This window comes from Bombus terrestris, chromosome 7 (genome assembly GCF_910591885.1).
Source record: "Bombus terrestris chromosome 7, iyBomTerr1.2, whole genome shotgun sequence".
Taxonomy (NCBI): domain Eukaryota; kingdom Metazoa; phylum Arthropoda; class Insecta; order Hymenoptera; family Apidae; genus Bombus; species Bombus terrestris.
In genome coordinates this window covers 24,860,324-24,885,095 of record NC_063275.1, presented here as the reverse complement: position 1 = coordinate 24,885,095, position 24,772 = coordinate 24,860,324, and the positions used below count along the sequence as shown (strand labels likewise).

Sequence of the window (24,772 nt, the reverse complement as noted above, 5' to 3'; positions counted from 1 at the left end):
TTTTTTCATATTCTAATACTACCCTCTCGTGCATGTATGACATTTTTTAATCTATATTTTTACTAATAATTCGTCTATCATGGACGATAACAAAATCATTCGTTGCTCTATAGAAATACAATAGATAACATTTCTGATGTTATAATAGACAATCACAATTTAATGTCACCAGTATTTTTACTCGGTGTAAATTATTATTTTAAAAATTCATTAATATATCTCATGAATCCACGTATCGTTATTAAATTAAATCGTTTAATAACAGATGATTGTAATCAATAACTTACCATCTAAATGTTGCTCGTTCAAAACTAATTCAAAAATATTTAAAATATATCGAGTTGGAAACATTTTGTAAATTTTGTATAGATTAAGATATATTGATATTAATTGAATATATTCTGATTTCATAGACTTTATGTACAAATCTGCATTTTATTATATTGGATTCCCTATAATTGTACGGATTCATAGATAGTTCTAACGTACTTTACTACAGATGACGTTATCATTATTATTATTTTAAATTTAATATATGGATTGCGATATTACGCGCAAGTGGCTAGAACAAGAACGCAAGAACTGACTTGCGCCCTCTTTTAGTCACAGGTGTACTCGGAATCGTTTCAATGACGGACGAATACGCAGCAGCGTTCACCTCTGTTTCAGTACTCGGGGCGCGTTCACTGGAAGTGGTTATGCACATGCGATAAAGAAAAGATTCGCATTTTGGTGACATCAGAGCACGATAGAACGTATCGAGTATCGAGCGAGAAAAATTATACGGGTGGATCTTTAATCGGTAAATCTTCTAGTGAATTCGACGATTTTCTGACAGCTCGTTTTCAGAAGAATCGAAAACACCGCGAAAACACCGAAAAACTAGGAAGACTCCTCGTGGGTGAGTTGACAGTTGGAAAATTGTTAAACATACATGCACGAATTTCTGTTGTTAGATACCTTTATATATTATTAATATCAAAGTAGCAAATGTATGGACGAAAAACAAAGTAACAAAACTACAAAACAAGTACACTTAACTACAAAACGAAAAACAAAATTACATTTCGCTATGCCTAAGTTACTAGTTACCAATTTTCTTTTCATTCTATAAAAGCACACAGACGTCATAATGTTTGTTTAATTTTTATTTGTTCATTTAATCATTTTTTATTGATTTACATGAAATATGCATGAGGACACGTCTTTAAGAATATGTAGCTTGAAGAAGGCAAAAATTGAAATCCGAATGCTCTATATCGATCAATATTAGTTAAAAAATATCAATATTATAAATACCAATATTATCGAATCCATAATTTTTTCTACTATCACGTTTGTAAAATTTGTAATATTCTTTTGTTAATATATAATCGAATTAAGATTTCTAATAAGAACGAAACAAGTTGTAAAGACGATAAAATTGAAGGACTTTTTGATTTTGCTAAAATCGATGTGTTAAGTGTCTCTCGAATTTTCATAGTTCGCGAAAATTTCTGAATTACCATTGACTTAAAATAAAAGAATCTATCACATTTAATTAAAAAATTTTATTACTTGTATAATATAGCTGTATTTTACTTCTTAAAATTATTATTAGCATGTAAAACTTTTATTAAAAATTATTTGAAATGCTTTGTGAAAGCAATACCATAATTATAATAAAAATAAAAAATAATATTTATTACATTAAAATACGCACTCTTTAACAAAAGCATTCCTTCGATATGTCAAACTTAATTGACAGGCATTTGTAAATTGAACGATCGGATATCATTTAATTTCTTTATGTTATCAGTAGGGGCATTGTTCTTTATTTTTGTTTTCGACAAGAGGCGAATTTTTCTGTCAGAAAATATTTAGATAAGGAGAAAATAAGCTTTGCTTAGCATTACATATCATTTTTCTTATTCTTAGCTTGAGCCACTGGTTAGAATTTCATTTCTTTGACCTACATTTTCCTTATATTAGGTAAAATGTCACGTTACTTTTAACCATTATACGATAATATCGATTTCATAACGCTAAATATTCACTTGTTCCATGAAGACAAAATTATATTTCTCAATAAGTATTGAAAATGTGATCTATATTATGTTTACATCGCAGATACATATATACTAGCCTGAAAGTCGTATTATGAGCTTAATGCGAACAGGTTATGTTATATATACATATGTACCGAAAATCTATAACTTCCAGAGACGTGTATACTTTAGGTTATTTACGACCATCGATCAACATTCCAAATATTGTTTTTGTCGACAGTAGATTAATTAATTTAGTATGTAGGTATTTTATTATGTAAAAATTTGAAAGATTTAGAAAAAGAATTAGTGAAGTGAGAACCATATGTAAGTCTAAGGTCAGTGTCCTTTTGGCAGGTTTACAAGTGAAAATCTGGACCCTGGGGTGTCATATAGTTATGTAAGCGTTTATGTTTCTAACAATCTGCATGTTAAGCTAAAATTACGTCATAAAAGTAACCTACCAACAATAACAGACATTGACATTCGCGTGCTGCGCGCGATAGCTTAATGTTGCTTTCACCAATGCATTCAAGATAATTAAACCGGAATGGTACTGATCTGCATATCTGAATAATACATATGACGTAGAACTCTTATAAATAATTATTCACCTCGATAAATCTTCCTCATTTCAATATCTTAACTTTTTTTTCCCTCGTGAAATCTAATGACCAATCGTTTCACAAATATATGATGAAACTCTAATTTATTTTTGTGTCCTTTAATATATATTTATGTAAATGATATTAAACTCCCTTTACATTGATAATTGCTTTTTATTTGTGAAAAAATGTGCGCAAATGTATCAAGCAATTACTGATTACGAATTTAATTCTAACGATTTATTAGAGATTTTCTATAAATTTTGTTCTCTACGAGTTTCATTTTAATATTATTTATAATAATAAAATTTCAGTATCATTACAATCACCATAAACAATAGCTATCTGTTTCTTATCTAATATCAATAATAATACAATATTAAAATAATAACATACGAAAAGGTTAATTATAACTTTAACTCTCCCTCTCTCCTTGTTGTATCACTTTCGTAATAGGAAAAGATATATTATAATGAAATTTTATCCTACCATTAACGTGATTTTAATATCCGAAGCATCAAATATCAAAATCTGTGATGGGTAATCTTCAAATCGATATCAAACACTTTACGTAAAACGCCAACTTTTTCAGTTAACTATGTTTATTCACCAATAACAAAAAACAATACTTAGGAAGTGTTGCAACGCGAGTATGATAATAACAGATTAATAACGTAAATATTAACATTATGATATTTATGGAACGATAATGTTGTATCTTAGAGTTTGCTCGTTCAGCGATTAACGATCTAATGTAACGTGGATGACTAAAAATCGAGCAAATCGATCAGGCTTCGCGTGCACGAGAAGTCATGAATTATCATCGATATTCAACGCTATTGATTTTAAGTGGCAAATGAATCGCAACAGTGCATGATCCCGCTTGTTTATTTTCTTCTGACGGATGGTAGACGTTGGAATCGACCATGGCGGTTGTCATGGTGACACCCCCCGATCACCCACCTTTGGCGCTCCTGAATCATCCTGTGCGTACTCGTATTCCTGCAAAAATACATATATATATACATATACGTATATACTCGTGACCTAATCTTCTTAATGCCAGAAGAAAGTTGAGTTATTCCTTGAGCTAAACAATATAATATCCAATACGTATTGCATTCGTAAACATTTTTGTTTTTGGCGATATTATTTTACTTTTAGTATTTTGCGATCTATTTGAACATCTTGCGTGATAAATATGTATGAAAAGAAGTAACGATATTATTCTTAGGGAATAGGAAATCAAATATTTCTTTCTTCAAGGGAAAAAGATCAAAAAATTTGTTATCTTCTAAAAATGTATAAATATCGTTTATACATTTCTATAGATATTTAAGGGTTTTTGATATTTAGAATATCTAACGATTTATTTTTCTTATATTTTATTCACATTTTTCAGAATAAGGTAACGAGGAAATGCAAGAAGCAATACCTTACATTTGCCCTAATTTTGCGTTGCAAGTATACGAAAACAGTCCAGTAGCAATTATGAACAAGTACAGGGGCGATTAAGGATCCGTCGCGTGCTGTCTAATAATATCAGTCTTAGATTTCCTTTCTGATAAGATAACCTTAAAGCTGCGGCCACACCTTGCAGGTGAAGGCTCGCGCGGAGTCAAAAGAACAATCGATCGTCCGAAACTTTACATGAAATTCTATACTATTTAAATAAAAACATTAATAAATTAGGAGAATCTAACAACGATACCGAGAAAAATTTTTTATACGTTTTTTACGTTTCCATGTTAAAATATTAACAGAAACTTCTTGTGATTACAAAAAAAGATATTTTTCGATATCGATAGATCTCATTCTTTGCAGTTTCGAAAGATCTTATTATCTCTTTAAATATTTGCCATCGCTCGTCGCTTTGTTGAATGAAATATAGAGTTCAAGTAGAATTACTTGAGAGATTACACGTACAGGACTGATCTGTGTCATCAGATACTACTTTATCTCTGTTGTTATATGGTTGTGGTTGTTTCTGGCTGTTTTGGAAATAAAATAACCCATATCGTGCGTATAGTAAATCACCGGAGGGCAAGGAGGTCCTCGATATCGGGCAGATAAAAATTTGCAAAATTTCATTTCCGATAATGATATTAAAATTGTGGCGTCACGTTAATTATTTCGTAATTATCGAAATTAACCCTCGATCGATATCGTTAGTTTGTAGGAGTAATTATAATAATTTAGAATGGTTTTATGCTAGTTTTGTTTAACTCTATCAGATCCCTTGAATCATATTCGACCTAATTATGTTTTTCTACAAATAAACTTTAAAATAATCTTTAAAGTTTGCTAAAAATATGAAAATATGAAAAAATCTTTGTTAGTACGCACGATTTCTCGCATCAACCATGACATACTTTAATACCGAAATGAAGTTTAAATTAAGTCATGGTAATATAAAATATATCTGTTATAGTTATCATTGAAATAAAAGTGTTACAAATAGAAAGAATTTATTGAGTTTGCGTTAGAACTTCAAGGCTCATACGTTAATGGAAAGTACTGTAGAAGGAAGAACGAAAAGGGTAAATGTATCTAAAATAACCTAGAATTGTATCGATTCTTTCGTAAACCTATAAATCATGTGCTTGAGTTCACGTTCGATGGTCGCTTCTCGATTATAAGAACTTGCTAGTACTACTAGCTTTACCTACTAACCCAGTGACATAATTCTCTTCGAATAATTCTATCAGAATTTGCCAAAAGAGAATGTAAAACTCAACTAGAAAAATTCTTTGCATAAATAGTTGGATATAAATACTACCAAACCGCGAATGTTGGTGCAAATTTATATTTTTATAAATATAAAGCAATGGAATCCTGGGTGAAATATGTTTTTCCAACAAAATATCACAACGAGTACTATACTAGTATCTCTGAATTTCCCATAAATGCGTAATAATGCATAGTAATAATAGTCTTGTAAATAGTAATAATTATTATTATTTTTATAATTAATAATATAAATCGTAATATAATTTACCGTTACAATTATTGTTATTATTGTTATAGAAAACAATAATTATTATTATAAAAGAAATATTTAAACTTGAGGAAACAAAGAATATAATTTCTGAAAGTTATCTTTCGAATCGATAGTTACGAAACTGCGTGTTATTATTGTACCGTCTCCATCCACCGGATATATTACTTTAGCTTTTTGGCAGAGGGCGTCTCGGTTTTCTCCGCATTTTTGTCATCTTCGAACGAATTACAATTTAACAAGATACTTCAAAAGATACGAATTAGGTGGAAAAATGAATTACGTATAGTTGAAGCCTGCCAAAGTTAAGGTTAAACCTGCTTAAACAGATGATTCATTACTGAAGTCAACCTTCACGTATTTATATAGGTGATAATTGATAGAGCGTTTTAGGATAATGCTCCTACGTGTTAGTCAAATTAAGCTTATGAGTCGTACTGTAGGATCATGATTTAGCGAGGTCGTAAAATTGGTCAGTGATCAAAGTAATTACGTTTCAAGAGTCAATATAAAGCAGGATAGAAATATAGATATATGAGGACTTAAATACAGCCAGGGCTGTATGAACAAAATGTACACGATGTGTTATATAATGTACGTTCGATATAATAAATAATATAACGTACTGGTACTTAATATATTTAGATAATACGCTATGCATAGCGTTATATTATATGTACGATGATATATGTATATTGCAGTGTAAGTATGGAGGATTATTCCAAAATTATGGTGCAATCGGAAAGAACACATGATTTCTCCTATGAAAATAAGTCGAAAATATAAGATAAAAAGGACAAATTTCTAAAATCGTTTTTTACGACATATGAAACTATCGTATTCTATATCTTTAACTCATTTTTACATAGGCAATCGTGTCTTTTTTAATTGTACTAAGACTTTAGAATCATCCTGTATGTTGAAACTATCCTTCTTCCTCCTTCTCTTTTTTTAACGCAGTTGCAATAATAATTAATATTCGCAGTGAAATATCTGTTACTTATCTTATGAGTCATCGTCTTTTTTTTATTGTATGGAACCTTAAAAGCAACCGAGGAAGCAGTGTGTATGGGCTTAAGTGGGTTTATAGTTCCAACGATAAGACACCGATGAATATCGCTATTCAATGATTTCATATATGTCTACACGTCATTTGAAAAAGAGATTTTATTTCCAAGAAAGAAGAGCGATTAAATAATAGAGGACGCCTCGCACGAATGGCCTCTAATCGTACATACGTCGTTTCCCCATTGTTTCTTTAGAGGAATGAGATAAGAGCGCAAGAGAAGAAACTTGCGATTACAGGGCACAAATATTCTTCTTAATCGGAGAATGCATTTAAACCGTGGGATATGGAAAATGAAATAGAATAGGAAAGTGTATATAGAAGTGATGAGTCGTTGATATAGACTGAGACTGTTCCATTTATATTTGCGTGTTAAAAGCGAAGAAGTCATTTAATTAGGCAGAACGTATAATGGAAAAATTTAATTTACGTGTATTAACAATTTTTGCCATTAATAGTTAATGATATTTAAGTATCGATCTTACATAAAATGTGTGTTTTTTTAGATATACTTCTTATTTTTATTAACATTGCAGTTTAAGGTAACATTAATATATATCTGGAATCATGCATGTAGTAGATGTAATACTTCGCTGAAAGATATTTAATAATTATTATTCTAATTCCTTTTATCTTGTTTCAGAAATTTATTTTTTCTGCTTTCACACTGACTACTAATTGTTTTCTTTTCCCAGCTTCTTTGAATTCTCTAATTGAACACGCACGCTTTGCTTGTTTTAGCATATATAATTAGTTAACTTAATCATTTAATCAATTAATGGTTGATCGCAAATATGGTCCATCTCTTTTTCTATCGATTTCTTTATACTTGCTCACACCGTTCAGTGTCGTATGCACATTCCTGTACCGAGACACGCATGCACGCCTATATATCATCTTACATTACCTCAATGGTGAGTAAACAGCTCTTACTTTTTTATCATCGTTGCTAATTACTTCACTTTTATTTTTTCCTCGCTTTTATTAGAACTTCCTTGTTTTATGCCACTATTTTTTTTACTCCTGTGCCTTCTTACTACACGTTAATGAGGAATGTTTGATTTATTTTATAATTCTACACTTTGATGTTTCCTTTTAACGCTCATCTTATATCTTGGCATATTTTATTCACTACAATGTGTTTATAATTCTGACGTAATTGTTACCCATATTTTATGATACAAAGAATACAATACTTTTTAAAAGAATAAACAAAGTTTCGCATTTTTGCAGCTTTTAAAAAACTTACAAGTTGCTACGTAACGTAAGAACGCACGTAAAATAGGATACGCCTATAACTTATATGTAAACGGCTTGTATCTTTTTGGAAATAAGAAAATGTAGTCTTTTATGCTTTATAATAATTGAACATTAAAATATGATCATTTATTTATTAATTAATTTAGAACGAATATTCCAAAACTTTATTTGAAAGAGAAACTTTCATGTATTTTATCATAGAACGATAAAATACCTCTCGGAGAAATGATCTACGGATAAAAATTAATTAATCAATTAATACCTGTTCGGTGGTTTATCTTTGTACAAACATTATTTAACTATACTGATTTAAATTTGTAATAATTATTCGATAGCATAACCAAGAATATCATAATTTATAATTACAAAGTAGTATCATTTTACTATATTATTGAAAGCAGATCTTTTCACAGGAGAAGCAAGAAGACGGAGCGTGCATGCTGAGGCGACCGACGTTTAGTGACTTTTCCAAGATCGACCGGAAAGTCCTTATGGTAGGTGAGGGGCGTGAACGATCTTTCCCGAGCGAGATCCAGAGGCTGAAGGGCTGGCCCCGTCGTTGGATCCACTCGGCCAGTACCTACATTTAGAATAACAACGATGACCGATCGTAACGAGAACCTGCTATTAAAGCCAACAAATCAACTCAACGTGCAACAGGTACCCCACAGATCTGCCTGCAATTGGAACAACAATAACGATATTCGCAACAACGGCTCGACGAACTTGATCAAAAGAGACGGACTAACCACAAGAGATCCAAATTATTATCCACGATCGAACAACTATCAGAGAGATCAAACAAATTCGAATTATCGTCTGCCGAGAAAGGCGCCCATCGTTGGCTGGCAAAATGGCAGTCCAACGATATTTCCAAGCACACCGTGCGGCACGCCAGATCCAGAAACGCACAATACGATCGATTTGTCTCGTTCCCAAAGCGTCGCCTCGTCTACGAAATATTCAGAGATCGATCCAGATTCTGGGAACACCGAAGACCTCAGTAGTTTGGCGGACGAAAGACTTCTTCAGTCTACACCAGCTCATACCATCGATCGAAGCGTGGAATCGTTGTCACCCGATAAGGACACTTTCTTAACGACATCTCCGGAAATTGGCAAAAGCAAGGATCTAAGTTTGACCGACGATATAGAAGACAAGATCGATCTACTGAGTCCTGGAACAGACTGCACGGAGGACAGAGCACCACCTACTCTTGTTGACAATAGTTTCCTGGCCTCGCCGAACCTTACGACAGTACCTACCCCTGTCAATAAAATCGAGTTAATAATAACAAGCCCGTTACCCAACGAGTTGCGCCCATTCCAAGACAACGGGAGATCCAACAATCGCAGATATTCGGAGACAAGGCCAATAATCACCCCTAATCCTGGCTACAGAGACGACACAAGGGATTCTATCGATTCCGATAGCACTTTAGAAGACGAATTAGCCAACAAGGGAGAAAGGAAACCTAAAGTGCCAGATGGTGGATGGGGTTGGGTAGTCGTATTGGCTTCTTTGGTCATCTCCATGATAGCCGATGGAGTGTCCTTCAGTTTCGGCCTTTTGTACATCGAATTCCTTAAAGAATTCGGTGCGTCTAAATCGAAAACAGCCTGGATAGGTTCTCTTTTTATGGCTGTACCACTTTTGTCCGGTCCTATAATGTCGGCCTTAGTAGATCGTTACGGATGTAGGAGCATGACCATCGTAGGTGGCCTGATCTCAGGAATAGGCTTCGTGTTGAGCTCTTTTAGCAATTCCATCGAGGTAATGTATTTGACTTTTGGAGTCATCGCTGGTCTAGGTTTGGGTTTGTGTTACGTCACTGCGGTCGTGAGCATCGCGTATTGGTTCGATAAGAAGCGAACCCTAGCTGTAGGATTGGGTGCCTGTGGCACAGGGATCGGTACCTTTTTGTACGCACCCATGACCACGTATTTCATCGAGGAATATGGCTGGAGAGGCACTTGCTTGCTGCTGGCAGGCACCTTCTTCAACATGATCGTTTGTGGTACGGTAATGCGCGACCCTGAATGGTGGATCTTGGAACAGGAAAAGCAGAACGGTGCAACCCCGAAAAAGTCGACGACCAAGTCCGAATACGATAGATCCAGTGTCAGCCCTGCAGACGAGTTTCCTGGGATCGAGGAATTGAGAAGGATGCTGAAGAGCGGACATACGCCGGAGTATTTGTTACAGCTTCTCAGTGCCACCACGGAGGGTTCACAGACGGCGAACGGGGATATTAGATTTAGAAGCGTGGTTAATCTACCTACATTCGTCAAGCACAATGAAAAGGTGAGAAGCTGACCTGGATAAATACGGAATGAAAAGAATCCTACAATTGCTCTACGAGGGATTCCGCGATGAATAATAATGAAATTCTTTGTTTTTTAATATTCTTTTTCTAATATTCAAATGAAATACCACTGACATTGAAGCAGTAGAAATGAATTTTTATTTCTTATATTGGTAATTTGATAAATAAATATAAATTAATATATAGTACATTAGGAATTTTTAATAAATACGATTAGAAGACAGAGTTGCGCTTCGTATAGATAAAAACACAAAGATTAAAAAATTAATTAGAAAGAAAATTTGTACTTTCGAGTATTGCAGGTGCCCGTGGAAGTATTAGAATCGCTTTCCAGTAACCCGAGACTGTATAAGGTCATTTTGGAGAACTATCCCAACCTTCTATCATGTAGAAGTTATTCGGATAAAATGCTACAAGATTCCACTGGAGAAGTCGGCAATAAGAGTGTCGTCACAATGTCTATGAGGTTTCAAATTTGATCGATATGTACTGCTATTTTTATTTCATTTTTTTGTCTCTCTGTCATATTTAATGTCTTCCGATATCGTCACGAGTAAAAGATATAACGAAAGATTAATAACGAATTATAGTAATATTATCCGTTTTAATCGAAAGGATCAAACAAGCACCTGACGAATCAAAACATGACAATTCGCATACAACGAATAATGTTCACTCGGGATCTGCATGCAACACCATAAAGAATCACATAACGAAAAAAATATCTAAAAAAGAATCAGAAGAAGCTAATCCTCTCTTGATCAAAGAACTTGAGTATACAGTAAGTAAAACCATTTAATTTTGTCTGTTATAGTGAAAACAAAAAGCAACAACAAATTTTATTTCTTTTTACATTATCATATAATCTTTTAGATGAGCGAAGGACGAAAATCAAAATCGATTTCTAAACAACGCATAGCGGATCTTAGTTGTGGAGTCGTCAGAACGGATTCTCTCCCGTGGTTAAGAAGACAATTTAATACCAATACTCACCATTTTAAAGATATTAGAGTTCACAGGAACTCGGTCATGTATCGTGGTGCTGCTCTTAATTTGCACAAATACAGATTAAGGGCCAGTAGTTGTCCTGATATTTATAGGAATAGTATGACTACATTAGCCAAAGAAAACGAAGAGGTAAGATAAAAATCGAAATAAATAATAATAATAATAATAATTAGTTTTACTATTGTCATAGCCTGTAATATAACACCTATTCTAATCTTTCATTTCCAGAAATGGTACAGCGAATTAGTAGACTTATTGAAAGGTATGATGGACTTTTCAATGTTCCTGGAACTGCACTTTTTATTCCTCTCACTGTCAACGATCTTGTTGTTCACTTGGTTTATTGTGCCTTACTTTTATCTTGCCGAGCATCTTACCAGAAACAGTTACATCGAGTCTGATGCTGCGAATCTCCTTAGCATTATCGGCATTACTAATACGATTGGAATGGTATGATTCATTTTATCTGCAGAGATATCGATCTAACTATTTTATTAGCTACTTTACAATGTAGTTACTTTATATTGTTTTCAGATTGGTCTTGGATGGGCAGGAGATCAACCTTGGATGAATGTTAGTAAAACCTACACTTGGTGTCTGGTTGCTTGCGGCGTGGCAACGATTTTAATGTCAACGTTAACTCCTTATTATAATCTGCTGATGGTCACCTCGGCAGCGTTCGGTCTCTTTTTTGCGAGTAGCTTTAGCTTTACTCCTGTTATATTGGTAGAGTTGATACCTCTAGAGAGATTCACCACTGCCTACGGCCTTAGTTTACTTTGTCAAGGTATAGGAAATCTTCTTGGTCCACCACTGGCTGGTTGGATATTTGACGTAACGGATTCGTGGGACTTGTCTTTTTGTTTGGCTGGTGGATGGATTGTTATTTCTGGGTTTCTGGTAGGCCTTATTCCGTATACGAAAAATCGGAAGATTTGGGGCAAAGGACCCATCGAAATGGAGCGTGAGAGAGATAGTATAGCTTGAATTTATTATTAATCGACTCAACTCTTACTTTCAACAAAGACAAGCGATGGAATTGTTGATTGATAATTTACTGTTATTTTAATCGTCGAGAAAAGAAAAATATTAATTGTTGCATTAATTTTTCTTTAATCTATAATGATTTTATCATCAAATTTCTTTTTATCAAATGGATGTACTTTATATACAGTGATAATAATAATACTTATTGATCCGTAATATTTATAAAATAAACCGTAAAATGTATATATGTTAATAACTTGAAGTTATTTAAATTGCAGTGAAATATAGTTAATTGTATTTGAAATTCACTGAAGAAATCATAATATGTGAAGAATTAGCAAAGATACAAAGAAACAATGAATGTATCATAAAATTTTTTTATCATGCGGCAAACATAATTCACTATTTAATTATTTGGTGGATTTATTAGAGTTTGATTTATTCGATTGAAAAACAAATGCATCCTTATCTTTCAAATTGCAATTTATCCTTCGGTTAATATGTGCGATGCATGTCGCTTGCGTAAATGTAGATATCCATAAGTGATGTAAACGAATATCGATATGCAATTGGTATATATTATTCGCTGTTGTTCCAACAGTACAAAGCTATAAAATACATATTATTTGTTTTTCTTTAAAAAAATTAATTCGCCAATAATTTTACTAAAGACAAAATTCTTTCTTAAAAACAAATAAAACGATAAAAAAAGGATGTTTCCAAAAAAGGTGCTCGTAATTAAAAGAAACTTGCTTTGATAAATATTTACAAAATTTCTATGTACGTGTATTACTAGAAAAACATGTACTAACATACAAATATATACTATTTGGTAATTCAATTTGAATATTTCTGGACAAGGAAGTGGCAAACTTAACTGAATTTATACACTTATAAAGGTGTTAACGACAAAAAAATCTTGCGTGTCCGAAGGAACAAAAACGTGAGGTCTTTCGTAGGTAATTTTATGACGCCTGCTTCCGGACACAAGAGGCTATTTTTTAGTAGAGACTTTAGCATTTAGAACGATTTCTTTCAACAATTCTAACAATCTTCTCTATTTTCCATGCCTATCGTGTTATCAATGGCCATGCGTGTCATAAATCAGGTTACCTCCGAGGGGTCATTAGAACGTTAGCGACATATGATGGTCTGATCGATTGCCTGGAAGATCACCTGGAGTATCGTTCGTGGCCTAATCATCTCGAGGTCTCGCGTTCGTCTAGAAAGCGTTCACCCTCTTCCCTTCGAGGACATGGTTCGAGCGCATGATAGGGTATAACGGTATGAATGATATCTAAAGAACATGCTGATTGGATTTTCTTTAAATTTGCTGCGAATACCATCAGATTGATACACTTCTAAACTTCTGCCTTATAACGTCAAATATAGATAACAAATTGAGAAATCAAGTCTGCCATGCTAATTAAAACGATGCACAATAATTTTTCGCATCGTTGTAACGAAACGTCCCAACTGTGATCGCAACCGCTGTCAGGTAAAAGTTAGAAAAATTGTGAAATTAGCAAATGTATTCTCTAGTTAATAAGTATTCGGCATTTAACTATATTAACGAAGATTTTTGAAGCGCAATGTTACCATATTATACACCGTAATGACATATTTCAATTAAAAAATAAAAAAAAAATAAATCCAAAAAAACTTATTCGATTTTTAGAAATGTCTGTATAGCTTTTAGAAATATTTAATCAATCGATATCATGGTAGAGACGTAAGGATACGTAACTATAATGACTGCAATTTTACATAAATCTGCTGTTTCAATATGTACATACTTATATTTTTGCTTAAATAGGCACCCTGTTATTAGAAGTTTAACAGAAATATCACCAATTGTTTCCATTACATTATAACGAATGTTATTAAAAAGTCTCGTTCTTAAAAAAGATTGTGCTTATAAATAATTATGTCACACGCGTAGAGCGTATAAAAATGGATACAGTTCTTTCTCTACAATTTCTTAATGATGTGTTAACTTCATTTTCGGATTTCTATGTCATTTATTCTGTGTCTCTTGAGAAAAAGAAATTTGAAAAGAAGAATACGCTTTAAGTATATCGTCCTTACAAAATAAATTGTCAAAGCTTTCCCTCGGATTGAACTGAGAGTCGTAAAGTGTTAGTTTCTGCTTCTGTTCTCTAGCGTTCATTGGGACGCTAGTAGCGCCTTGTTTCGTGTACACAAAGGTACAAGATAACATCAAATATTTATATTCTAAAGATATAAGTCAATTGGTTGTCCATATTATCCCGCTATCGCGTTTTATGCTCAATAATCAATGAGAGTTTTGATACTGTTTGCAACAATGTTATATTTAATACTACATAGCGTAACAGTGTCAAGTGTGATAATAAATGTAAACTTTATCAGGAGTTTCTTGAAAGTAGATTTGAAATTACGTAAAATTATACATTATCTTATACAATAAATTATACATACATCTTTTCGAAGTGGACACGGAGTTTAACAAAGTTTTCAGTTCCCACTATTGTTCATTTGTTGTAGCGCGCGTTTGGATCAAGCAAGGATAGAGGTCGAAATACAGTTCATTGTCTTATTGTCCTCATAGAAACGGGTCTTCCTTCGATTATACGCGTCCAGTTAGGTTGAATTTCGCGCGGTTGGGTATCCTCCTCTCGAGTTACACACATACAACTTGTAGCACGGAGTAACGATGAAAGCAACGTCTTAAATTTTCTACCAACCCCACAAAGTGATACTGTGTTATTGTTAGAAAATACCACCTCTACCTCTAATTCATTAACTAATCGTGAAACATTTTTCATCACAAAGACAACCAATAGCATCTCTTTTAAGACATCCACGAAGGGCTAATATGATTTTAAAAAAACAGAATGGTTTTGACCGCAACAGTGAGAAATGTAACCTTTTAAAATTATTACATTTAGCATCGATTAATTTCACTTTATACAACTTTTTTATATTCTATATTATATAGTTTATAACGATAGAATGTTATTGTTATTAAATTATTTTACTTTTATTAGTGATAGTACTTGTAATTTGTTAATTAGCGATTCAGTAATAGTAGTAAAAAGTGACGATGATAGTTGGTGTTATCATGATTACCATTGTTTGCACTGAAACCTATAGATAGAAGCGCAAGTTATATGGAGAAAATGGGACAACGTCCATTGGATATGAAAAAGACAGGGAATAAAGAATATTAGTAAGTAACTATAATAATATTACATCATTCTATAATGCTATATCATAACATAAGAAAGAGTTATTCAATTTTAATTTTTAACTACGAATTACGTGCCACTTTAATGTTGTATACAATGTGTTACGTTTTTTATAAGGTATACATATGTACATATACAATGTATAACGTATCATCGCTAATATTGACAATGAGCTACTATAGTATGCGCCCTGTTGCATACATATGACTTACAATTTGACTCATGCAGAAGCTTTAATAATTTATTTTCGAAAACTAATAGAATTATGGTTCGTCATTTATGGTTATATCGTTATATCAATTATGGTTATATCGTGAGTTTGTCAAAAAATGGCACAATTAGAAGAAGTAAATTTTTCGAAACACATTGGTGTGAAATAGAAATTTTTAAACAGGAAATAATTAATAGTCTAACTAGCGATGGAAAAATTTATTTCCTTTTAAAATTTAGATAATAATTTTTTAGCTTTGATATATATTATTTTTTAACCAAATATTGCTTAGTTATGTTGCTTACTATTAATTGGGGTAATCTAAGTGTAGTGTTAAACAGTTTTGAAATTATGACACTCTTCTCGTTAAATAACATAATTTCGTTAAGTAAAATGATAAGGCTCCCTTTTATAATTAATTTTCATCAAAATTGACAACTTTTTAAATACTCGATTAATTTTAGATACTAGTCAAAGATGGCAATCAAATTGTCAAATTAACTTCCCTAACGTTGAATTGTTTATACAAAGTCAAGCTAAAACGGAAGTTGTGATTCGTGGAAAGAAATGTTTTGTCAAAAAAACGAAATATTTTCTGTCGACCGTAACATTTGTAACGTATAATACTTAAAAACTATTAACCATTGTAACAAGTAATAAGAAGAAGATTTAATTTCTTAATCTTTATAATGCGCTATGCATTGCCGCAAAATATAAATTGCTGAAAGTGTATGTATAAATTAGATACGAATGTGTATATTTGTATAAATATATATACTTACAATATGTTGAAAGAAACAGATTATTTTTACTTATTCGAATGTGGCTGAAAAAAAAGATAATATCAAAAAGGACGGAGACAGAAATAGCGTTGCATCACAAATTTATAAAAAAGTAACAAATATCACCGGCACAATCTTTTTCGTTATTTCTTGCTTATCTCTTTCCAAAAAAAAATGGAAATTTTTTTCTTTTAAATATATGACAATCGTAAATAGTTATAAATATTATTCGACAGGGTTAATAAATTCTACATACAAGTCCTCCTCTAAAGGTCCGGTATCCAGTTCAATTTCACTTTCAATTTCAAATTCAGAGTTTCGCACGATTTCCGAGAAAAAAACGAGGAATTATCTTCTCAGGAGACAAACATGTGACCTAAAAAATCGTTCATATTTACCACTGATAATGTCAGGCACGCGTGATAAGCGAATTTAATTATTTTATAATATACAAAATTGTAAAGTAAAAGAGAGTAAAAAAATACGTATGAAAGAGATAAAAAGTAGAAATGGAATTATCGGTAACATAATATTACCCAACCAGAATTAAAGTTATTTGCAATATTATGTTTAGTTAAATAGAAAAAAAGGTATAAAAATACGTATATGTTACATAATAATACTAAATTTATTATACGGAAATATTTTTCTATATGTCTTTGCGTTTGTCGTATCTTTCTTCCGCGTAAGGTATAGTAACCGAATTGCAAAATTTTTGATCTGAATGTGTCTTTTCGGTGGTATTTTAGGTCGCTAAACCCGAAAATGTGGGTCACGGTTTTGAAAATTCGGTTTTATGAACATTTATCCCACGAAGCTCTTAACTGTACGAATCAATGTAAGAGCGTGATCATACAGAGTGGTAAACTATAAGCAGCAAAATTGGCATTAGTCGTGCCATTGCTCCTTTTGCCGCTTTCTGTATGATCACGGCTTAACCGATCGCGTCTCTGCGCGGCGGCTAGAAAATAAAATATGCCCAAAATCTAATCCGATACTCGCGATTCAAACGCATACGGAGTAAACCATACGGAAGGTTAAGAGTAGCCAAAATCAAGTTGGTCGAAAAATCAGGTTGGTTACGCCGTATTTCTATGAAAAATGATTAGAGCCTTTCTTTCGATAGATCTTAAAGAAGAAAATAAGTAAAATTTTCAAGCGCATGTTGTCAAAAACGTGCTAAAACCTTGCTAAAAGAAAAAAAACTACCTGATTCAGATATCAACGAGAGTCTCACCTATTCTACATAGCCTTCGTACATTTTTAATGTCCCGGTGAGGTGCTCGGATTAACTGGACTCGGAGTCGAGTTTCTGCTGGGAATTCTAGGAACTCCAACTACGTTCGCGAGATTCTCCATGCTTTTCGGGAAAGTCCTCGTGATAACGGCGTGTTCAGGACCAATTAACGCGTCGCCCATCACACCTAGCCGCACACCGCTTCCATACCTGTGTAGGGTTATCGACATATCTAGAAGAACGACATACAACCCTTATTAACGAGCACTGAAAACAAACGATCCGCTAAAAGTGGATGCGTATTGAGAATATTTGGTGAACCATAAAAAGAAGAGGAGAAAAGTATAAATGACGGTGCATCTACATAGATCATCGATAACTAGACTACGGATATTCGTGGAAATTCATATTTTTATGAATATAATCGAAAAAGTGAAACCGAGACAGTATTACTACGTTTTGAATATTTTATATATTTTTGTATGTTATTCGCATTCTGGACAGCTTGAAATTTTCTCTAAATGTATAAAAATCCGCGGTTTATCGATGATTCACGGTAGATAGTTATCAGAAGAAGTTAGAAATAATCTTCGATACCCTGTTCACGTAAAATAAATATAGAAGAAAATGAAATCGTCGAGAATATACATATATTCTGAAGCTCTTTCTATACGCTGTAGAGAGGAGAAATAAATGCTTGACTTTTGCACAAAACATGTTAAAAAGGAGCAACTTACTGCAGTTGCCTTGAGGAGGTCGCCAATACATCATCGCGTCGACGCCTTCTACGGGCACATCTCCGTTGACATGTGTCAAGGAAAGGGAATACCTTCTCGTTAACTGATTTAACATCACTTTGAGCAGTAACGACGGCAAACAGGAGGAAATCAATCCGCAAGACTCTTCAGCTGCCGTTATGGCGTACATTGCACTTTGCTTTGCTCTTGCCTCGCGCACATTTTTCTGAATAACCTGAAATAAGCACGTACTTCGTCGTTTACATTACTATTAAATTAGAAATTATTACTGGTTATAGTTATATAGCGGACATAAATATTAGGATACCTACCGGTTATATTTATGAAAAAATTTTGCTTTATTTACGTCTACTTTATTTAATTTGCATTACCAGAAACTAAAAGGAATGAATAGAATTCGATTTATACTAAATATCAGTAGCTGTCCCGATACTTACGATCAGTTATAGCGAATAATCTAAACGGATGATAAGTTAAAACAAATATGTGATAGAAACTACTAGATCTCTTCTTAAAACATGATGGGCCATTATAGCACAGAATAATAATTTAAAGGGAATGCTAACGTTGGTATTATTGTCCAAGATAACGAGCATAATAGATTGCTAAATCGGGAAAATTGGGTCAAACGCGAGGGCGTATCGTTGTTACATAGTTTGTTTTCGTCTCGTGAGTTTCACGTTGATTTTATCCTATTCTGCTATTTTAAAAAATTGGTATAATAGCGATGATTCATTCATCAACAGTTATGCTACTACGATGTTAAGAACTTCGCCGATTTTAATCGAGATTATTCCAGGTTACGTAATTAGATACATTGCGATTAGATACTTAGGAAAATGGGAAAATGGTTAGATATCTTAAAATTTCCTTAACATTATCGATCCGTTATTTGCGTTATTGTTATCCTTCCTATTATTTTCAGTTAAAATTAGAGTATACTTGAAACCAAGACGTATTAACAAATTATCATTCAGTACGGTAAAATTTCAAAATAATTATTAAAATAATATCGTTCGTCATTCCCCCCACAAACCTATGCTTCGAAAATTCATCAATAATAGAAATTGCCAATCAACTCGAATCACCGACCAAATAACTTCAATTATAATCGCACTCAAGGGACTTTTTCGACTAACTGAAATATTTAATTTAACAAAACTGTTCGAGACACGAATGATCTAAACATAATCGTGGCAAATACCGTGCGTAAAGATCAACTTTGATAATTAACTTAATAACCATGCAAACCTGTAAGATTTCCACCAGATCATCTTCGAATAGCGGAGTCTTTGTAGGAAGCGCAAGACACAAAATGCCTCTAGCTTGGTGATTCCGCAGAAATATAGCCCTCTGTTCGACGAATTTGCCAGTGGCGAGCACATCGTCCGGTATTCTAACGCCAGAATGGCGAAAGTATTCCTTCAGAGAATCTACCGTAGCGGCTAACAAAACTTCCGCCTCTGTCGCTCCTGTCATAGACGAGATTTTTCGAAGAACATCGAGTTTGATCTCCTCTGACCAAGCAACTACTTTTCGTCCGCAAGGAGACGTAATTTGAAGTCGATTGGCTTGCGGATGCTTCAGAAATAATTCTTCGAAAATTGTCTTCGGCGCCTTTATAGCGATCCACGCGATTGAAACCACTTCCATGGTGGCTTGATATATCAAAGGAACGTAGCACCATAACATAGAAGTCAGAGTATCCGAATGATAATGTTTGTGACGTGATTTCAAAGCTTGTAACTCTCGGATAAGTAATATCGGCGTTTTCAAAGTTATAACGACTGCTAGATACCAACACCATAGAGTGGCATCGCAGAAGAATTGCAGAGGGTTCAAAGATTTTAGTAGAGCGTGTAGAAAGACGGTATGACCGACGTTTCGTTTACTGGCTTCTCGCTGTAAGATAGACAGAATGTCGAAAAATCTGGGTCCCTCTCCTTTCCTGTACTGTCTGGAATGAAATAAAGGAGATTGATGTCGAATTTGAGAAATTTGATATTTTTTACATCGTTTAAAAGTTTTTTTTTGGATATTTAATTTAGTTTTATAAATTATAGAGTCTTACGGGTAAACTTTGTATATTTATGAAAGACAAAGGGCTGATTTTTCTTAGTAAACGACGTTATACATTGACCTTGATACTAAAATGACTTTAAACAACCATTTAAAGAGAGGCAAGCGTTTCAAAATACCGTCTATACAAAAAGCTACGTAGAAGAGAATATTCTAAAAATTCGATTTAAAGAGCATAAAAACGTTACATAGTAATATGAAAATTAATTCCAAGTAGAAATAAAAAGAAAAAACTAAATATCTAAGAAGCGTACGTCATTAAGAGGATTAAATAACGTCGATCGACCGAATCATCGTCTCCGATACAATGCATAATTTCATTATTAGTTCTTTTCACGAGCGTATATCGTACTCTTTAACCGACTCAACTTATCGAAAACCAAAAAACCCCATAAAAATCAACAAACAATCCAAAAACATTGTACCGTACCTTGTCATCTCTTTCACCGAAGAAACTAAAACGATGACAGCGATTTTCAAGCATTGAAAAATACCAATCTGCTTCTTTAGGATTTCTGGTCTCTCGTTTGGATCGTTATTGTATAAAAATTCGTTCCAATAATTACTGAAGCTCTCCGTGAGTTTCTGATAAAGTTTTGGAAGTGCCGATGGCTCTGAGTAAAGATTCGTGAAAGGAGAATCGGCTTCCTGACACGCCCAACTGTCGGTAGAATATCTCAATGGAAGGAAGTCGGCCAACGCTAGATGCTCTTGTTGAAGGAGCAGATGATGAACCCTCACCAGGCAGATTTGGTACTCCTCCCCACGAAGAAGACAGTTTATTACGTGCACCTGCCACGGTGGTTGTCCGAATGGAAAGAATTTCGACGTGAGATCGCTCACATAGTCCTAAAATGCATGAATCTACTGCAAATAGTTATATTACGAACTTGTTTGCCTTCGAATGTGCGATTTAGAGCGTAAATAATGGAGGCTAATAAGCTGAAAAGCGCAGACAAGTAATAATTGAACGGGAACATCGAATACAACTCTATATCACGTTTCGGTTGAAGTCGAATTACAGTAAAGTACGGCGCTATAGTCTCTGTCGATCGTTTTAGTGCACACAGGTTGCAGATATTTTGTCAAAAGGTGATGTAATGTTCGATGCAATAAGTGTTTGAAACTTAAAGATAGACTACGGATGTTTATGGAAATTTATCTTGTAAATATTATAATAAATAATTTCGCTTTGAATATTTTGTATCGTGTATAGTTTTAGACGTTAAAATTTGCTGCAAATGCATAAACATCCACAATCTACATGTAGAAATTGACTTAAAAACCGCTTTTTCGCAAAATTCGCTAAATGCGCTTTAGACTCTTATTCGACGTTTCCATTCAATTGAAGAGCACACGGGAAAAACGTGACGGGTCCATTTCTGTTGTTCCTTTTATATGTTGATATCGCTTGATGATTAAATTCAAAGTAAATATAATAACAGACACAGAGAGACATAGATTTTACCAAAGAGCGTACAATATAGAAAAGTACGAAGAGAGTATAAAACAAAAATGCTTTTAAAGAGTATAAAGAGTATAGAAACGTGAAAGACAAAGGTACTTTAAAAATAATCAAACACGATCTAAAACAGAGTGCGGAAGATTGGATTTATGAAACCGACCTGAATGTTGAACTCTGTGATGGGTCGACCTCTGAAGGAACACGGTGAATTTAACAAGTGATTATCCACGGAGAAATAATCAAGATCCTTCCATACGTAAAGACCCCATCTCGTAGATAATCCTGCTCGAAGAAACCTTCTGGATGTAGCGAGATGTACCAAGTGGCCGCGAATACCTTCTGCGATCGAGCGACTTTGAATCAGCAAAGTACAAATCCCCTAAATTTAAGAGGCAAAGCGATGTAAATTGATAACGTTGAAATTAAAGAAATTAAATCGTCCAATTTTGTGTACCTACGTGATTTCGAAATTGATCCAGGATTGTTCGAATGTTGTTCTCTTCCACCACGACCACGTTTGGATATTTCCATTTTACGAAACGTATCCAACCCTTTCTTAACCATTTTAACACTTGAAAAAAAGTAAAAATATTTTTCTTACGAAAATGAGATTGCGATAATCGCCTCTTACAACATCTCGATGTATTTATAAAATAAGCAATCGGCTTTTAAAAATGCCATCTCGTGCAAAAGATCGCTATGATTCGAAACACATGTGTAATCTAACTAGCTTCTTCGATTTATCGTAACTGCTTTCGATTTTTATCCGTAAGACTAATTCTTGGATAATGTTATTACTACCGTGAAAATAATTCGCGTGGATATAAAACGAAATTTAAAAGTTTCTATGCTCGATATAAAAATTTCAATGACATGAAATTTATATAATCTTACATAATTCTATAATCAATGTATTATCAAGAACTTTTTTATTTTTCGTTAAATATTCGACGAATAATATTTTTGATGAAACGCGCCATTCCATTAAAATAATTGAGTCTTTCAGAAGAAATATTCCATTAAGATAGAATTTTTCTTCGTTTTTTTTAACCAATCTTGAGTTTGATTATCCGCATGACAGCCGTTACTTAACTTGAAACAAATTGTCTGCGTAATTACTTCTCTACGTATGTTTACAATTCTGTAATATTTCGTTGAACCGATATCTGTGACCGAAAACAAACACACAAAAATACGAGTCGTTTCCTATCGATCAAAAAGTGCATTATATAATGGTAATTAACTCGATATACGGCAAGGAAAATTGTGGTTAATAGATAGGAATGTAATAGAAATAATTTTAACGAAATATAGATTCGAGGAAACAACGATATCGACGAAACGTGTGATTCATCTCGTTAAATGCAAATTGATATAGCACGCAGCATCGAGTTTTCGGCTCGTTACGAATCATCTTCGTAACTAAAACATCACTAACACATACGTTTATAGCAACGCGTTAATTTTCCTATAAATTTTATCTGTCGTATCATTTACATAAGCGACGCTTTCTTTCAAAATCTAGATAGATCCAAAAAAGATTATATTACAAAAAGAATATAACGTTTGATTCGATAGGAAGGAAATAACAACAAGAAGAACGGAAAGAATATTGAGAATGTACAAACATGTTATTTATATCGAACATATATATTACGTAAATAATTATGAATATTATTTATTGGAATAACAACAAGATTTGTTGTTGTGTAAATATTCTCTAACAGAAGGAATGTTCGACATTCTGGCATCTAGCACCTGTGCTTGTATAATTTTTGTGATTATCGTAAAAAAAAGGCAACTACAAATATCTTTTAACCTTTTGCCAATGTAACAAAACGACAAAAAATTCAGAATGAACAATTTACACTGTGAAAAAATGAATTGTCGATCACGATCGGATGAATCTTCTTCGAGGATAATTACCGGGATAAACGAGTAGCATAAAAGGCACCAAAATGACCAGTAGCAATATACTAAAACTCAAGTGCAACAGCAACGAAATTCCAAGGATGTCCAAAAGATAGAACGTCGCCATAATCCTCTGCGATAATCTCCGCACTCTTCCAACTTCCTTCCAATAAGGAACCAAAACCGGAAGCGTATCGACACCACTTTAAGATCGATTTAACTCTCAATTATAATAAATTTCGCTGCTAATTGTAAAAATGGTCGCGTGCTCGAGAATCCACGGTCCTATGTTGACTCCGCTCTCTATGGACGATTATGTCTCGAAGACATGACCTTCGACCTCGTTTGCAAAAGGCCAGCCAGACGGTAGCCCGATGATATTGCGAAGCCACTGTCCTCGGGCTCGTCGCGTTCCCCTCGTCCCCGGGAATCCTCGGGGATCCGTGACATTTGCCGGGGAATCGTAATTTATCGTCGCCCATACCGCCAAATCCAATCACGGGTATGTTTAATTATAGGCGGCCAGTCGTAATAATCGCTGGATCTTTCGGCCTTTGATCGACGTTCAGGAATCGCGGGAACAGTACGCTAGAATATTGGTGTCTGTCGTCCGTTGAGAGATAACGAATTTCTGACGATAGGATGAGGTCTCCTTTATTAGTAGGAATTAGGGAATTCCTCGTAATGCCTCGTAATGAGCTGACGATAATTTTATTTTGAGTTCGTATCGATGGCGTGGTGGCTGCTTTATTAGTATGTATTGTTGTGACGGGAGATTGCTAGTCGACGATTTTAATTATTTACTTCAACTTCGACTCTTTT

General features: G+C 33.7%; 2 protein-coding genes across 8 annotated transcripts; one reads left to right on the top strand and one right to left on the bottom strand.

The window, feature by feature from the left end:
* The first annotated feature begins 606 nt into the window (after positions 1 to 606).
* LOC100645876 lies at positions 607 to 16,516 on the top strand. 5 transcript variants are annotated; one of them, XR_007224753.1, is made up of 8 exons: positions 607 to 901; positions 8,370 to 10,260; positions 10,585 to 10,748; positions 10,898 to 11,063; positions 11,156 to 11,419; positions 11,519 to 11,740; positions 11,825 to 15,180; positions 15,413 to 16,516. XR_007224753.1 is itself a non-coding variant. In XM_048407551.1 (8 exons), the coding sequence occupies exons 3-8, from the start codon at positions 8,557 to 8,559 to the stop codon at positions 12,275 to 12,277; spliced, it is 2,973 nt and encodes a 990-aa protein (XP_048263508.1). In that variant the 5' UTR covers positions 607 to 901; positions 2,385 to 2,427; positions 8,370 to 8,556; the 3' UTR covers positions 12,278 to 16,516. The 5 variants fall into 5 exon arrangements, 3 of the variants coding, with proteins under 3 accessions (XP_048263508.1, XP_003396980.1, XP_020719314.1); XR_007224754.1 differs by having other exon boundaries at positions 11,825 to 15,488; positions 16,183 to 16,516; XM_048407551.1 differs by adding an exon at positions 2,385 to 2,427 and having other exon boundaries at positions 11,825 to 16,516.
* LOC100645755 lies at positions 2,419 to 24,533 on the bottom strand. 3 transcript variants are annotated; one of them, XM_048407553.1, is made up of 8 exons: positions 23,966 to 24,532; positions 22,498 to 22,610; positions 22,200 to 22,418; positions 21,005 to 21,423; positions 19,747 to 20,452; positions 18,475 to 18,709; positions 17,738 to 17,969; positions 2,419 to 3,634 (listed from the first exon to the last, which is right to left on the bottom strand). In XM_048407553.1, exons 1-7 carry the CDS (start codon positions 24,075 to 24,077, stop codon positions 17,764 to 17,766), a joined length of 2,010 nt encoding a protein of 669 aa, XP_048263510.1. In that variant the 5' UTR covers positions 24,078 to 24,532; the 3' UTR covers positions 2,419 to 3,634; positions 17,738 to 17,763. The 3 variants fall into 3 exon arrangements, with proteins under 3 accessions (XP_048263510.1, XP_020719317.1, XP_020719316.1); XM_020863658.2 differs by lacking the exon at positions 2,419 to 3,634 and adding an exon at positions 16,585 to 16,876 and having other exon boundaries at positions 17,760 to 17,969; positions 23,966 to 24,533; XM_020863657.2 differs by lacking the exon at positions 2,419 to 3,634 and adding an exon at positions 16,585 to 16,876.
* Between the last annotated feature and the right edge of the window lie 239 nt (positions 24,534 to 24,772).

Coding starts and splice junctions, on each gene's coding strand:
- LOC100645876 (XM_003396932.4), top strand. CDS start 8,557: ATGACCGATCGTAACGAGAACCTGCTATTAAAGCCAACAAATCAACTC. Junction 11,420..11,518: donor TAGCCAAAGAAAACGAAGAG/GTAAGATAAAAA, acceptor TTTCATTTCCAG/AAATGGTACAGCGAATTAGT. Junction 11,741..11,824: donor TTACTAATACGATTGGAATG/GTATGATTCATT, acceptor TATTGTTTTCAG/ATTGGTCTTGGATGGGCAGG.
- LOC100645755 (XM_020863658.2), bottom strand. CDS start 24,077: ATGGCGACGTTCTATCTTTTGGACATCCTTGGAATTTCGTTGCTGTTG. Junction 22,611..23,965: donor TATGCTACTCGTTTATCCCG/GTAATTATCCTC, acceptor CTTTTTTTCAAG/TGTTAAAATGGTTAAGAAAG. Junction 18,710..19,746: donor ATCTGGTGGAAATCTTACAG/GTTTGCATGGTT, acceptor TGCTTATTTCAG/GTTATTCAGAAAAATGTGCG.